At 38.6% G+C, this 17650-nt stretch overlaps 1 protein-coding gene across 1 annotated transcript in view; it reads right to left on the bottom strand.

Moving 5' to 3' along the window:
- Positions 1-919: 919 nt before the first annotated feature.
- commd10 (COMM domain containing 10) overlaps positions 920-17650 on the bottom strand; it is a 42333-nt gene continuing 25602 nt past the window's right edge. The window contains exons 6-7 of the mRNA XM_026914974.3: positions 1818-1877; positions 920-1706 (exon numbers count right to left, since the gene is read on the bottom strand). Coding sequence (XP_026770775.1) covers positions 1668-1706; positions 1818-1877 — 99 coding nt within the window. The 3' untranslated portion in view covers positions 920-1667. The remainder of the gene's footprint in view (positions 1707-1817; positions 1878-17650) is intronic.

The following is a 17650-nucleotide window of genomic DNA, read 5'->3' as shown; positions in this document are numbered from 1 at the left end:
GCAGGAGCCAGTGTTTAAATGCCTCTTAGAACCAGGCCCTCGTGTCAGTGTTTATAGTCCAGAAGGCCTCAGAAACAACTCTCCATTACAGAACTCTGTGTTCTGTATTTTGCTGATTCGCTGCTGGAGTCATTCAGCACCAACCGCTTTCACCATCGCGAGGCACCGAGCTGCCATCTGTTCTCCATGCTGCGGGACGCACTTCTTCCTCCGGCACTGGCTCTGATGCTTTTTTTGTATTGCAGAGAAAAAGCAGAAATTGGGTACAATGGTAACTCACAGTGAGCATGAATGGATGTTGCTCAAAGTACTCAAAAGGTGGCTGGCTGGACTTCAAACAGGGGAGGGCACATTTTGGGAACAGCCAGGAGGATGTTCCATTAAGCTGATCTTAAATAGAGGGCAAACTCATGCGTTTTACAGCATGTCATTATCCTATTAGCAGCAGTGGAAGGTTATGGGGTACTTCATTAGACTGCCTAAGTAGCTGTTTTCAGAAATCTGCACTTTGGGAATGATGTTTTTATTCACTTTACTTTTTACCTTGTTTTACTGTATTAAAAGACCCTACAGTATGAGTGCACTGTTACAGTTGCTAATAGTGACTAAGAGGTGAAACTGCAGTGAGGTCCAGGCAATAGAGCTTACAGGGTACAAGTTTACACTCACTGGGCATTACCTATTAATATACCTATAAATATCTAAGCTTTTTTTTAAGCCCAGAACCTATTATCTGGGCACTGAAAATTTAATTCTATTAATACTATGACCAAAATAGAACAACGTAGTATTTTCCTAACAGGCTATTAACACAAAGCACTTGTTTTTGAACACAAGAAAGACCATAAAAAACAAAGCTCAATTAGCACTTTGGTAATTCTGAAGCTGAAATGAAATAGGAGTGAAAATTGTTGTGAAATGACCTTTCATGGCAGGGGATCATTACACATTTATTAGCTATACACCACAGTTAGCAATTCCATTACAAATTGAATGAACGTTTAGATCAGCACAGAAATGTATGAAAATATAAGGTATAAGGTATCATAGAATATCTTCGTTATTTTAGGACCAGTCTTCTGTTTCATATTAATTTCAGTGCACATTTGTTTCAAGACATCTCAATTAGCACATGTTGAATGCACTGCCACATTTTATGACAGATTTATGAAAGTTAAATCTGTAAAGCCATCTGACACAGGCCCTTGAGTACACTTAGTAACTGATCAAGAGTGTGACTTCACACTCACACTTTTAAATGTTGAAACCTCTGGCTAGATGTATTGAGAGGGAGCTTATGATAAACAACTACTTTCTTCCTAGTTTTTTTTCTTCCTGATTTCATTTTCTTCACCCACATATACAACAAAATTAGATAATCCAACCAGTAGGGACAGTATTTATAATAACAATAACTTCGTACTGTGTACAATAAGAACGACATTTGTGCTTTGAGTTAATTCTCAGTCACGATATCTGACTCACACAAAAGGCAAGGTACACAAATGACAAATTAGACACAGACTTTTAGACCATGATGCGGTAATTAAACAGAAATTAACAAACTGAGGACACCAATCCTTCCTGACAAGACTCCTGGACCCTGGACTCAAGGGAAATGTGGCTGATACACTGCACACTTGCCCTTATGAACTGTCCCATCAGCATCAAGTCAGGGAATCCAGCTGGGCTTGAATCATCTCTAGCTGCAAAAGAAAAAAAAAATTATAATAATGTTTCACAGTTTCAAGAGAGGTACCACGCCTGATCTTTTTGGCTAGGCAGTCAAGCGGAAAACTTAATGAATTTAGTCTGACCTTGTTGTAGAACTCCAACAGTTCCTGGTGGCTGAATTCCATATGAACCTTCTGTAGATGCTGGAAGCAATTGCAGTTGAGGAGGAAAGCAGGAGGAAAAAAAAAAAACAGTGAGAAACACAGCCTCAATCAGCTATCTAGATAAAAGCTTCTCATGAATTATTAGCGCACATCTGTCCAGATATTGTCAGTCAGTTCACTGACCTAGTTTTGCCTGTAAAATTGGTATATTAATAAAAACAAGCAAACTTATTCTCAGTCAGATACAAATACTAATGACAAAATGATTTTTTTTAAAATATTGTTTTATTTACAGAATAATACCTGCAAAATGCATCATAGAACATAAAAATCTTCATGAGTTTATCAGTGATGGAAACAAGTTTTCAACACACTCCAGATACCCGAACAACATGTCAAGGTACAAGTATGTTAATATTCTAAAATAATATTCCTCTCGCTTGTGTAATGTGGGAAGTTGCTGTCGCTGAACCAAGAGAGCAGTTCTGTACGCGTGAAGCTCTTTGAACACCATGAATGAAAGCAAATGTGCTTCAGAAATGAAGGGTTAAACCCACTCTGGAGTTGCAGCACAAAAGAGCCAGGCTTCATCTGACAGATCTGGGTTAACAATAACGCACACCCAAATCACAGAGGTGGTCCTCAGAACTCAGATGATAAGCACTAAAACTGAAAAAGCAGTGCCCTCTTATCCTTAGCCCATTTTGACAACACTGTGCTGAAATCTACAAAAAAGCTGATCGCTTTGAAAAACCATCACAGAGGTTTCTTTCTAATTTCTGAATGAAACTTTAATGACTAATGTTGATTCATGAGCTGTTGGAGTATGACATTTCTCATGGCTGAGCAAGTGAGGAAAGGCTGACACAAAAAGGCACTTCTCATGAATCATTTGGTTATGTGAAATGCTTTTTTGCTTCCTGTCAGTGAAATTCAGCATTTTTGAAAAAAGCATTTTGAGGTGAAACCTTCTTATTAAAAAGTTTTCTACTTTCCACAACCCTCAGTGCACAAATTGTCAGGGGTCTAGACAGCTAACTAGAAGCAGTGGTTTTTTTTTTCTAATTTATTCTGAACTATTTTATTGACTACGAAACTTGTACAAAGGCTTCTTGGGTATATAGAGTAAAATAAAACTGACCTGTAAAGAAATAAACTAATTAGAAAGAAATATAGAGTATAATATTAGTCATACATTTGGCAAGATGCTAGCAGAAGTGCTATTACTTTCAGGTAGTTAGAAGTTACAGTAGTGTTCTCACATTGCTTGAGGGCATTCAGAAATAAAAGGAAAGAAGGGGAGAGGTTTCTTATTACTAAATCTGCACATGTTACCGTTTTATTTAGCTCCTAGAAAAATAAGATTTAAATTAGGGGTGTCAAACTCAATTTCTCCCCGGGCCAGAGCCGCATTCTTGTGAGCTCATGGAAAGCCCTAAATGATGGTTATTATGGTTTTTTAATGCAAAACTGCATCTATTTTCTAATCTGATTATGGCAGTCAGTCTCATAATGATGACAAAATTGTATAAGACAGTTTATGTAGCAGTAAAGAAAAAAAAAAATCATATGGCTTATATTTGCTAAGAACATAAATATCCTCAGTCTCCCACCACTTTTTTCTTCACTCTGCATTAAACTGGAGTCAAAGAGCAAGGAGTGTAAAGATACAAAAAATTTTAATTCAAAACAATATGATGGTGTCTCGATATGCTACATTTCCAATACAGCACAAATACACATCACCTGAATATGTGCCTTAGGTTTCCACTTTAAATTGATTAAAACATTGAACGTTATTGGAAGTACAATAACTGAAATTTAATGACAGTGTTTGTGTGACTCTTAGCAGCATATAAACAAAGGCTGTGCATTAGTTATCGTTGTTCTTCTTTCGGCTACTCCCGTTAGGAGTCGCCACAACGGATCGTTGGGCCGCGTATTTGATTTGGCACAGTTTTTAAACCGGATGCCCTTCCTGACGCAACACTCCCCGATTTTATCCAGGCTTGGGACCGGCGTTTGGAGTGCACTGTCATGTGGAACCCCAGTGGCTGGGGTAGGTTCCCTGGCCGGGAATCGATCCCGGGCCACGGCGGTGAGAGCGCCGAGGCCTAACCACTAGTCCTCCAGGGACCCCTGTGCGTTAGAATGTAACAAATCAAAAATGGCTAAGCTTACACTGGTGTCTCTCTGCGTGGCGTGTCTGAAGCACGGGGCTTTTCTTATTCTGCTGTTAGTAGCGCTGTCAGTGTCACGTAGCTCTCTGTAGCCATAGATGTGTTTTTGAATCCTGCTCTCTTCACTACTGAATATGAATGTCGCCGTGGTGATTTCGTTCGCTCAGATTCAATCAGCAAGTGTGCAGTGTTTCTGGTATTAACACCGGTGTATTGTACACATATTGGGTGGATTCGGTAGACTTTTAATGTTTCGGTCCACCGCTGCCTGGCCATCAACGTTCTAACTCACGAGGAAGCTGAAGTGCTTTCATATACCAGACCCTAAAGACTTGGGAGAATATTCCAGCTCCTGCTTGCTGCTAAACATTGACGCTAATACGACAATATACTAGTATGCATATGCATATTAGCTCATGGTATGAGCTAATTGTAGCCTTGTCTGATTTGAGATAGAAGAGGAAGTTACTTTTTCAGATGTGGGAGTGTGGGCTTGATTAAGTTTAAATGCTCACATAATAATAAGTGGCATTTTATGACAAATAGCCAACTTTATTATGTAGTCTGTTGAATGTATTGTTTCAATACAATGACATATTGAATCAAGAGCCAAATATAGAACAAAATACTACATTTTATTTTACTGAAGTATTTTTAGATGCACACACGTAGCAGATTTGCTTCCATTTAACCAGCTTTTCAATCCACAAAATATGCAGTATATTTACTGTGTCACTGTACTAGGTCATGGTTTTACATGAACTGTACAGCTGAACCATCGCCTACTGTGCCCATCCCTTTATGTCTCACAGATACCGTTGTCTGTTTGTCTGTTTGTCTGTTAGTTTTCGTTATAATGTTTATAATGTGTCAGTACTGCTCCAGTCTGAAAATGATGGATATTAGGGTTCTACAGGCTGTTTCAATATTCTCTGTTTTGGCAAGCTCCAGTGGACCATTAGTGCCCATTAGGGTCTCAAGTTTTCCACCTGTGTATTATATAGCACACCCTAACATTTTTCTAATTGTAATCATGAAATCCAAATACAAGAAAACTCAGGGAAAAAAAGTTAGGATCAAACTAAGAAAATCCTTTAAAAAAAAAAAAGAACAGAGGAACATTAAATTACATTTTGTGATGGTTTCCCAGAAACAGCTGGTCATTTGTTCTGCTACTGCAGCTGTTTCTGGGAAACCATCACAAAATGTAATTTAATGTTTCTCTCTTTTTTAAAAACTTTGAACAGAGCTTGATAAAACCTCTGGAGAAAAAGCTGTGAGTGAATTTGAAAAATGACCCAGACGCTCAGTGTAGTGAGACAGAACACATTTGTCCTAAACAACTGTTTTAGGTACTGAATATTAAATTCCTGTCGGCACAGTGCTACAGTGGGTAGTGTCTCTGCCACCCAGCTCCAGGGTCCTCGGTTTGATCCTGAGCTCAGGTTACTGTCTGTGTAGAGTTTCTGTACAAGTTCTTCTTGTGTCTGTGTGAATTTCCTCTGGGTTTTGTGGTTTCCTCACACCTCCCAAAAACATGCTGGTAGGTGGAATGGATACTCTAAATTGCCCCTAGGTAGGAATGTGTGTGCCCTGTGATGAACTCTTGCCCCAGTCTAGGGTATATTCTGGGATAGGCTCCAGATCCACCAGGTCGTAGCAATATGCATTAGAATGCCTTTATCAAGACAAGATTTTCACACACAAATGGCTTATTAGATGCTCTTGGCAAAAGAACTGCAATGATGACAAATTATTTAATATTGCTGATTTCCTTTTAACTCTGGGAGGACACACTGCTCTTGGCACCCTAAAATGATTCATGTTTTATAATAAATAGCAGTTTTTTTGGAACATAAATGTGCCAGCAAATGATTCATTCAAATGCAGATAAGAATTTAATAAATATACATACTGTGTCTTACAAAATTGATCAAAGAATCATGAGTGACGATCATCTTAATTCATAGCCAAAAAAAGGTATTTTCTTCCTTATGAATTGTGCAGCTTGAGGGTAAACATTTTACCAAGAAATATTATAGGCCTAGTATATCTATTCTAGTATGAACCCATACATGTGAGTTTTTCCTAAACTAGGGGTCGAGATTTGCAAATGGGGTTTCGAAAATCCCAATCTGAATACGTTAATATTAGAAATATCAAAGACACACATGAATATCAAAGACGGAGTTTGTGTGCTAATATTTTGAAATATTACTGGGAGTCACACTCACCCAAGCCACAATTAAATGAACAGGGTATATATTATTTTAGTCATTTTCACTATCCTGACACACTGCACTAGTAGTTCAGCAATAACAACAATAAAAATGGACAAATTTCCCTATCCATCTGCCTCCACAAAAAAAAAAAAAACCAAAAAAAAAAACAAACAAACAAACAAAAACCTAGCATTGTGTCTCAAATCACATACTTATGTTCTATTCTAGACTGTTACTGTATACTACCACTAACCGGTTTTCCTGTTATAGTTAATGTTTGAATTTTAAAAACTTCTCATGTAGCCTTCAAACCTACCTACAGTTTTGCATACCAGTCATCTGGATTTTCTAGATTAGTAAATACTTTTGAATGTAAGGTCAGAGTTTTCGATTTGAGACGCAGCCCATGACAATAATCACAAAGACAGCGGAAAGTTATAACGTGAGACAGAGCTTGTCAGTGTGTTTAATATCACTGTGCATAAAATCGTTAAACGTTTTTCAGTTCGACTTGGAAACCTAATGGACAGGGATGTTTTGGCTCTGATGTGCCATCTAGTGAATGTCAATTTTAAATTTTCCGGCTGTACATAAGATACTCAGCGAGAGTGTGAACAATGTGGCTCGCGCTGTTGCTGCTTCAGACAGGTGAAAGGAATATTCCTTTGGTTTTAGTCACATTACACATACATATGCTAGACATAATAAAATGCTGACATGATACAGTAGGGTGGTCAAGGCTTGGGGTTGCAAATTAACTGTTACATTATTAACAATGGCAATTTGGCCCCCTAACTTTGTTCTCTCATTCGATACTCAATAATATCCCAAAAAAAAGAAAAAAAGAAATCAAGAAAAAGCAATAGAAGGCAAATTCACTATGTCCCTGACTGTATGAATAACACCTAAGGCATAAGTAACTAATTTTATGTCCAAATTGGGTTGGGTTGCCTGATGCAGCAACAGATTCAGACTGAAATATATCCATAATTAGAGTTTGGCTTCACTGTGTTGTCAGGGCATGCTAGAATTGGAAAACTGACTAATCAATATTAGGAAGAGAAATAGCAGACAGTAAAATCTCATGCATGGTGTGAGATATTTTTAAATACACTAGAAAATGATTCATTTACAGTTTAATAATTTACAGTTTAAAATAGGCAATGGAAAAATCTAATTAGGCTCTTTATTTAATCATAAACCAGTATTAAGGCAGATATATGCAGAAACAGACTGATGTGGACCCTCACCAAAATCGGGAGAAAAAAAAAATCAATAGAAAGAAGCCTTGTTCTTTGTTATATTTTAAATGGACATATATTGACCATGTGAATCTTCAACTCAAGTGTTGACCAGAGCAGAGCTCTCCCCCAAACATCCTTAATTATGGATAGGCCCCCTCCCCAATTCCTAGGTTAACTGGTTGCCATGGCCACCGAGCTCTTGGAAAGGCTTTTCCGCTGTACCGTGCTGTCTGTCTCCACACAAAATGTCAGTCTTCCTTTGTGCACTCATAGCACTGCTCCGACGAATACATTGTAAAGTTTTGTGTCTGTGTCAGTCATTTCAAGATGGTGGGAGTTTCTCAGGGATAATGGTGAAAACTGGGACACCATACTGGCCAAAGCAACATGTAAACAACTCCGCTTAAATGCAATTTTCCATAATGTGCGGTGTGATATTTCACATGCATCCTATCTGCCTGGAAATGGAGGGAAAAGGAAAAAAAATATGAGAAAATATGAGAAAAATTGAGAAAAGGAAGGAAAAACGTGTGTGAATAACTTAATCGAAGAGAACTGCTATGAAATGCTAATGAAACATGCTGAACAAATTTATCAAACATACTGCACTGGTTTAGAGATGCGCTGTTATCTACACGTGTTCTACATCTAAATGTGTTCTGCGTCCTGTCTAGAAGGAGCTTGTTTCAAATATTTGGCCATGCAGCCTGATGTTAACAAGGAACAAACAGTATTCAAATGTGAGTTCAAACAATAACTTCTATCCAAAAGATATAAACAAAAAGGTCAACAAACTTTACAAGCGTTCATTGTGTGTTGTAAGCCGACGCCAGTGGTGTAGTCACGTCTAACCCAGACAGTGGTCAAAGGGAACAATATTAAATCTTCTCTTTGTCTCGTCTCAAACCATAAACATACTGAAGAGCCTGAGCCAAAAGATGGTGGCTGAAAGATGCTAAGCCTAAAGAATTGGGATCAGATGCATAGCAGCCAGCAGGATGCACTGAGTGACGTTATAGCAACCCTGCATGCAAACAGTGTGAAAGAACTAGAAGCATAAACAGGAATGGGGTGGGTGGTGTATCTTCCTTTCCTGTTGATTTTATACAGATCCCCCCAACTTCAATCCCATTCTGTGGACTGAAAAATCATTTATTTTAGAAAGAAAGTGCATGCTGCTGAAAATCAAGCTCAGTTGTTGCTCACGCAGCAGGAGCACTTTAAAGTAAACAGAGCCCAGATGTGATATAAAAAATATCCAATAGATGATGCGGCAGCAGTGACTGCGATCCCCTCTGTTTTTCACACTTCGTCCTCTGCTACTGAAGCACCCTAGAGGCAGCAAGTGTGGTTTCATGTGTTTTCAGCACTCAAACAAAAAGAAAGCCTAAGTGCAGACAAGCTATCAGAGAGGCATCCATCCACAGTGGCACACAGATTGGCATTTATGGAAAGCAAGATCGAGTCAGGCCCCAGGTGAATAGCATGATCCAATTAAGGTGAAGAGCAGTGCATGTCGACATGCCCAGCCAGAGGCTTAGGTCGCCAAAGACAGCAAACAAAATGGCAACCGTAATTGGAGAAAGCATGGAGAAATACAGATGACTACACAACACATGGGCATGATTCATAGCGGAGAATTTTCATTTCAATAATGCATTCTCTTATGGCCCTCTCTAGGATTTGTTATCTCATAAATCAGGCCTCCTCATGTTTTGAAGCATTGATGATTTCTCCGTTATAATTAGATTTCCTCATTTCCTTTTAGGTTTAAATCCCATATGAGTCTAATGAACACTGAATGAAAAGTGCAAGTTTATATAAAGGCACACAAAGCACACGCCATTCACTGACATTTACACAAATGAGAGAGCAACGCGTAAACGAACCCGACGCTGTAACTTTTGATTTGTTTAATAAAGATGAGGTCACCTAGGACATTTCTCTCGTCCATCATTACAATAAACCACATCCTCTGTTGTGGCTTCGGGTGGGTGGAGCTGGAACCCGAGCTCTGCCCCAAAAAAAAAAACAAGCAGTGCACATCCGATTCATGACCCACACCGTATGTATCACCCACAATACAAAACAGCAACCCCAGAACGTCGTATTAGTCTGAGCTCGAAGCCTTTGGGGCATTAGTCTGGGCATTTTCTTTTTGTTTGGGAGCAACAAGAATAGGAAAAATGCCTCATTGTTCCAGTGAGGGCCTGGTTCCCCCAAAGCTGGCTGAATTCATGCAGGCCCGGGGGGATTTTCACATGGTTTTCACACTGCCATTCAGTACAGTACACAGCCAGAGTGCAATAACACCACCGAACAAAGACTGGGATTGTCCCCCAGCAGCCCGATGCTCAAAGGCGCATAATGACGGAGCTGGATGTACAGAGCACTCTTTCAGCACTCGTCACATCGCTAATCCTGGGTAGGCCTCACCTTCCCTATTGCTTAGCGTGGAAAAATGAGGAATGGTAACAGTTCTCCACTCAGTCGAATAAGTCTGAATAATATGGAGAGAGGCTCCCTCACTTTAGCTGGCATGAATGGTATGAAGCAAGAATGGAGTGCTAAGCTCTGGTTTAGCATAACATAATGAAAGGGCAGAAAGGGCAGAATCAGTATCGCTGTCTGTGCGCTTCATTTCCATCGTGTGCATCATGATGACTATAGTTTCTTGAGAAAAAGACATTTGCTTTTGTAATAATATTTCTGTACTGTAAACTGTACATTATGTGAACATATTTGTATTATTTATACTGTTTGCTTGCTGGGGTTTGGGTTCCTACATAAAATTACAAGTGTTGAATCTACATCTAGCAGGACACTGTAATATGGCTGTACTGTGCTGAATATAGAGCTAAATGTTCTGCAGTTGCTCGAATTGAAGACATTTCATAAACAGTCAAGGAGTGATGAGATTTTGTTCTGTAATTTCTGCTTTAATAGAGACCATAAACTTAAACCATATGCTTTCAAGTGTAGGTTTTTGCATTCCTATAGCGCAGAACTTTTGCTAAATCCTTTCCCCGCTCTTCCATAAGCCTGTGTGGTCAGCACTCATTCTCAAGTGTTTGCTCATCCAGGCAATTACTGTTCCACCACATCAAAACCAGGCCAAGCAGAGCCGTAATGGTCTCAGGCTGCTTTTCATTTGCCAGGTACCCGGCTGCACTTACCCAGCGTTGTGGCATTTTAAACAGGGCCTTAAGGAGGTTCAGAGCCACGTGACATTCACGAGGAAGGAGCAAATCTCAAACCAGAAAACTGGCTTGGGGCCTTCTCACAATTTACACACCAAACACTTATAAAGACATACAGCCTTATCATATCTCCTGAGTTTAATCTGTGAACAGAGATTCACTTTGATATACCCCTATGGCAATGAAAGATGGGCATTAATGATGCACAAATTAAAGCATTTGATAATGGAGTTTTTAAATAAATTCATCAATTATCAATAGAATACTGTATTCAGTACATGTTCCACATATGGTTTGGTTTGTGGTAATATTAGCTGTTCAAAGCTGCAGTATACAGAATTAAACCACTTAAAGTCCCCATGAAATGGCTTAAAAGAGCTGTGATTTGATTCCACATGTTGATGTTTTTCTTTCTGAAACAGGAAGTCTGACTGATGGCGTATTGAAGTTGCTTAACTGATTTACAGCCAATAGCGTATAAGATTCTCCACATCCCACCAAATTTAAACAGGTTGGGCAGTAGCTTAGCGAACTAGCTAAAGACGGAGAACAGCAAATTCCACCCTCTTTAAAATAAATAAACTAAAAAATAAAATTTTCCCTCCCCTGCAGTCAGGTCCAAAAATAAAGTTATTGTTATTTTAGCTGTCTACCACAGTATATTGTAGTTGAAATTAAATAATGAATATGAGCTCAAATGCCGACTGAGGGTATTTATAACCAAATTGAAAAACCAAAGGCTGAAAAATCAAACATTAGGTGTGGCCAAATCAATTACTTGGTACATTCTTAAAAAATGAATACACTGGTGAGCAATGACCAAGAGCAATCAATGTTCTGCAATGGCCAAGTCAATCACCTGACTTGAATCCAATTGAGCATGAATTTCATTTGCTGAAGGCAAAATGCCCCCAAGAACAAGCAGGAACTGAAGACAGCTGCAGTAAAGGCCTGACATTCCATAACCAGGGAACAAACCCAGCATCTGGTGATGTCTATGGGTTCCAGACTTCAGGCAGTCATTGACTGTAAATGATTTGCAACCAAGTGTTAAAAATGACCATTTAATTTATGATTATGTTTGTCCAATTACTTTCGGTTCCTTAAAAGGGGGAACACATAAAAAATGCTGTAATTCCATCGTTCACCTGTTTAGGACGTGAATACCCTTAAATTAATGCTGAAAGTCTATTCATTATTTAATTTCAACTCCTAAGCTTTTTTGTATTTTTTTTTTCTAGATATTTTGGCGTATCAATGTCCATAACACTGAAACGTTGATTTTAGGGAGAAAAAAACATTACAATCAGTAGAAAACTCATTAAAGTCCTCCAAACCCTGTAAAATAACTAGACATGTAACCGGGTGAACTCCTACACTATGAAAATTCAGTTTTGTGTATCCCTCTGCAGTTATAGAAATCAACGCACATAAGACTTCCACCCTTCTTTGCCCTTTGAGACACTTTATTTACTCACATATCCAAAGATATCTTGCAGTGCCCTACTTCCCTGAACCTCTATGAGTGAAGGTTCTTTCCCGTAACTCATTAGTGTTTGTTTACAATCCAAGGGTGGCCTCAGAGGACAACGAGCCTGGTTTGAGAAGCTTCAAAATATGTAAAGTCGTTCTTCTCTCCCATCTTGTGATGTGACTTATTTCCATACTGCAGCTCTCACTAAGGATAATCCGCCCTCATTAAGCCCTGCACTCAGGAGGAGATTAGCAAATCATTAGCATATAGGAGGGCCAAAGCCTAATTATTTGTGAAGCCAATCCAAAAAGAAGCACTGCTGAAATGCGAGGTCTGCTGTGGTGAAGAGAGATGGGTATGAGAATTTGTAAGTGCATAGATGTCCTGATTTCATCTTTAATTAAACTAAACTCTTTCAGTTGTCTTGCTTTTTTTGGTCAGTATAAAAACGTAGCATAGGGGTGAGATATGAGTGAATACATCAGAGCTGAAATACCTTTGTCGGGGAAAATGCATGATCTGATAACCTCTCTTGGAAAATGGCTCTTTGCAGCCAGTACAGTCCCCCATCTTGTGACTCCTACAATCCCAGAGTCATATTTAATATGAATCGGTTTCAACATTTTGAACACTGCAAGCATGAATCTTAAACATGTGAACCAGTCCATTACTTCAATCCAGTCAGTGCACTGCTTTGTGCTTCACATTTACAGAAATTACAGAAAGTATGCGTACTGCCTGGTCACAGACTGAATCCAGACTTGTTTATTTGAAAGTAGGTCAGCGCGTGTCTTATAGGATGCTGACAGAAACCTACTGTAAATAATTTAGTGCTGCTTGTCGCGTGGCAGAGTTTAAACATGTCTGCAGTGAGCATTAAATCCAGCTGCTGACTGACTGAACACATCAGTCTGACATGAATTATAGAGTCCATGATCCAGTGCTGCACTACCAATCAACCCAAGAACCCCTGTCAGCTTGCCAACTGCAAGAGCTATTTTTTGTAGCTAGCTTATTTATTTAATGCGTGAAGAGCTTTAGGCTCAAAATGGAGGTACAACTTCAAACCAAAACTTGAAGAAAAGTAAAGACTCAAAGTGTGAGTAGAAGGAGCAGACACCCTAAATAAGTTGATTTTACCCAAACAAAACCATGACTAAAAGGATTGCAAACATTTTCTTGTAACACTTTGAGGACTTCTAGTCTAGGTAATTACCAGGAGTAAGGATTTCTTAAATCTAGCATATCTTTCATTTTGCCCTACATCAGAAGGATTTTTTTTTTTAGGGTTTGAGGGCTTGACATCTTATCAAGTATTCACCAGTTCTCTGCTATTCAGAGTTGACAAGACCTGTCAAATTACTGCCCAACTCATGTCAACTCCGTTATGATGGTGTGCAGGAATAAGTATATTTCCTCCATAAATAGCATGTCCAACAAAGACACAACTCCAGAGTGTGAAATATACTTGAAATGGCTTGAGGGAAGCCACTGTGGGCAAATGACAGACTCCCACTCAATCACTCGATCTGGATCTCATTTTCCACTGACCATTATAAGAATAATAAAAATAAACAAATTCATCGGTATAGCTCCTTTCTCAGAAGGTCTACGGGGCCCTTTTAAATCAAGTTTAAAACAATACGTATAGATGAATTTCTCGGACAAATTATCCTCTAGACAAAACATTCAGACGTGAATACTGACATTTAAGCTACTTGGCATTTGTACTTGATAAAAACAAGTGATAAAATAATAAATTATTTAGTTAGTTCCGGTCCACTTTTCTGATTGGTTGAGCGGCATTCCAAGAGTGCCTTTCACTGGTTATATCACTCCGCTTGTCTGTGTTCACCACATAAATTTCCACTTTCTAGTTCGAAACCGTTAGTACAGTAGTGTTAGCGACATCATCAGAGGACACGGTAAACAATACTTTTCAGGAACATAACTTTTGGCTTAAAATATGAAAGCTCATCAGATGAAGACACCAATTTTACCGGAAGCACCTTTAACCAGAATGTACAAATCAATCTAGCACACGTGCTATAAAGTGAACGTGGCTTCTTCGGGATCTATTTATGCTAGCGGAGCAAAAATAAACAGAACATTTGGCCATAGTGTGTCCAAAAGGTCACTTAGTCTATATTAATTTCTTGTTTATAGAACTGTGGTATAAAAGGAATATCACACTCGCAGTCATTATAATTGATTGCACTGGATTCCTAAACACCAGAATATAATGTCATTATAATTCAGCTACTGCTCATTGTTTAAGCAATATCACACGAACACAAGTGCAGTTATACTGAATACTGACATTATACTGAATAATGACACTATATTCTGGTGTTAGGAATACAGTGAGATAAGTGTTTTAGAATATTGTGTTTTCAGTATAGTTTGATAGACGTTTATATGCTTATAATATAGCACGATACAATATGCAAATAAAACCTGCACTTATCAATTAATTTGTAGACCTGCAACAATTTGACGTACTTTGACCAATATATCATTCAAAATGGAAATGAATCACCTTTGGTGCGATTTGCATTTACAAAACCATAGTCAAATTGGAATCTGGTCGGAACTAGAAGACACGCTGAACTCCAACTGCCATGTCCACGCTCAGAATATGGACTACTGTAACCTTAAGCAGTACGTTACAGCACTGAACTAAAGCCTCTAAAACAAAAATAAAAAGAATAGCTCTTATTTCTACAGCACTTTTCAAAAACAGAATGTTTTAAAAGCAAGACATTTAAAACAATACATATTTTATATACAAAATTATACAGTCAATAAGAGAAACACAGAGAAATAGAGTAAAAGAAAAATACAGTCAAGTATAAAGCTTAAAGAAGGAATCTACCCTGAACATCTTGCATATTTACTGGTGGCCAAGATTTACTTTGTAATGAAATTCTGAGCTGACTAAGTTTAAACTTGTTTTATCGACATGCTGGTCTATTCTGACTTCAGTTAACAGTTTCCTACATTACCCACAATGCCATCTTAATACTTACTGATAGCAGTGCCAGTAGTAATTAGCCCTCTCTACCTAAAAACAGTGATGCAGCAGTGCTTTAGTCCATCTGTACACTCTGCTCAGAGAGATCAGGTTCCAAACTTCAACTTTAATACTAATACCACTGTCACCTGGTAGTTCGCCAACTAGCCAAGCCCAGGCTCTGCTGTAACTCAGTGTAACTGCATCTTATAGCTGCACTGCATTCTGAAAATGTTGCTGTCTCCACTAGTTAGTAATATTGAATGTCGCTGGAAAAGGGTGAGTGAGAAAAGAAGCTCTTGCTCTTTTGTGTTTAGTACCTAAAAAGCAAAACCTGATTGAGATTGTTATATAAAACTGGCACATAACTGCTAACTTCTCACAGCAATAACAGAAATACAGGACCAATCAACAAATTAGCATCAGAATGGCTAAACCCGTTACAAATATCTCAGTATAAATATATTTAACATCTTTCCGGGTGGAATTTCCTTTAAAATATGTGCTTGTCTATGAAAGCTGGCTATGAAGGTGTAAACAGAGGGACCTCTGCCCCCAAAATCAGGTAAACAGCCTCAGTGCAACTTTAGATATCCGGCTCAATTATTGAAGAGATCTCAGCAGGGCATGTTGAGGAGGAAAAAAATGGCACATTTGTCTGGAGTAGTAATAAGAAGGAAAAGCAGTAAGCCACGCTACATCCACAACACTGTTATCCTCTAATACAGCCCCTGCTGCTGTTCTCGATGACATGACAACTTGACAAATTTATACACTCTCAACAAGATTTTCACTCTAGATGTTTTATTAGTCTGGCTTCTCTCTCTGGGATCTGACATGTTCCACAGCATGGGAGTCAGTTCCATCTTGTCTCAGCGCTAAAATAAGCTAGACGTTAAAACTAAGTGCATAATTCTCAGGCAGTTTAGAAAGTATCTAAAAGTTTTCTCCACACCTGAGGTTGTTTGAACCAAGAGTTCATTCTGGTCAAGCGTAACAGTTGTCAAATTCAGGTGTGGGCCAGAAAATTGAGCTCTGGTGCACCTGAAAACCTGGTCTAGGGTGAACTTCAGGGTCAGTGCATATCACGCATGAAAGCTATCTGCACCTGGAACTGGGTGTCGAATAACACGATCGGTTCAACTCGTGATAGAGTTACTGAGATTCATGGTGGGAGTGCTGGCAATGAGAAGATTGCACAAAATGCCCTTCTTGTGACAGCCTGCATGACAAAAAAATCCTCAAGAAAGAAAGGCATGAGGATAAGCCACACACAAACTATAACTGGTTTCTATGCTGGTAAAGGCACTACTAATGTAGAGATTGCTAATTTTAACAATAATTCTAAAATGATTTATTATTTCTCAACAATGGCCTGCACAATGGAAATGATTTGAATGGAAGTATAATTATAATCCATGCACAATGGACTGTTCATAATTGTAACACAGCTTTTTTTTTTTTTTTTTTTTTTTTTTTAAAATAGGAAAACCTGTAGTGATGTTAATGATGTCATTCCAGCCTAAACCACACCTACGATTCAACCTCACTGAAAACCAGTGTGAAAACCCACTCAGTTTCTATTTACACCTTGGAATCGGGAATGCTTCCAGAGAAGATTTTAAGATTTCCGGATAAGATCACATGCATTTACACTTATAGTCCAATGTGTCTGGTTGAACAGAATGAAAAGCTGTACTGTGAGTTAATACGCATATGAGGTCATTACAATTTCCAGTGGTGTGCCTCGTTTTTAGTGATTATGAGTAAGAGGGTTGCTGCATCAAACATTGTGATTCTTTGTGCTGTTTTTAATCCTGTTTTAATCTTTTTAAACATTTTTAAAGGTGCCACAGAGCATGTACGTCACCTATTGGGAGGGGTTTTGGTCGACATTTGTGGCTTGGAGAAACAGATGCATTTACACTTGGCTAAAATATGCCTCAGACCTCCTCTTGAAGAAGTCTGAGTGATCAAATTTAAATGTTTTAAATGCGTCTTGGGTGTATTTGCACTTTCCCATTCCGTATATAATCCTGATACTCAAGTTGCATGAAATGACCAAGTGTAAGCGTAGTGTAGAGAAATACAGGGATGTCTTATAGGAATTTGTCATTTGCCTCATCTAACACACTAAACTGAAAGCAGTGGTAATTAGTTACAGTGAATACTGTGGGTTAAAATCTGTAATGCTGCACTACTCAATGAACCAGACACCTTGGAGTAATAGAGTGAATATGGTGAGTAGAGAAATGGATCAGACCTAAGGCTGCTATAAATATTTGATAACTTTGGGATCCAGAGCAGCGCAACAGAAAAGTCCGGAGAGCGAGAGTTCAACTCCAGACGATGCCAACAGCACCCTCTTTCACTATATAGATATTTCAAATCATACAATGTTTGAGGGCATGAACATTGGTAGCCAGATTTTAGTCCTCAGTGATGGATGTGAAAGGATATTTAAAAGAAAATACATGCT

This window comes from Pangasianodon hypophthalmus, chromosome 8 (genome assembly GCF_027358585.1).
Source record: "Pangasianodon hypophthalmus isolate fPanHyp1 chromosome 8, fPanHyp1.pri, whole genome shotgun sequence".
Taxonomy (NCBI): Eukaryota; Metazoa; Chordata; class Actinopteri; order Siluriformes; family Pangasiidae; genus Pangasianodon; species Pangasianodon hypophthalmus.
The sequence above is the reverse complement of the archived record's forward strand: the minus strand, read 5'-3'. Positions and strand labels throughout refer to the sequence as shown.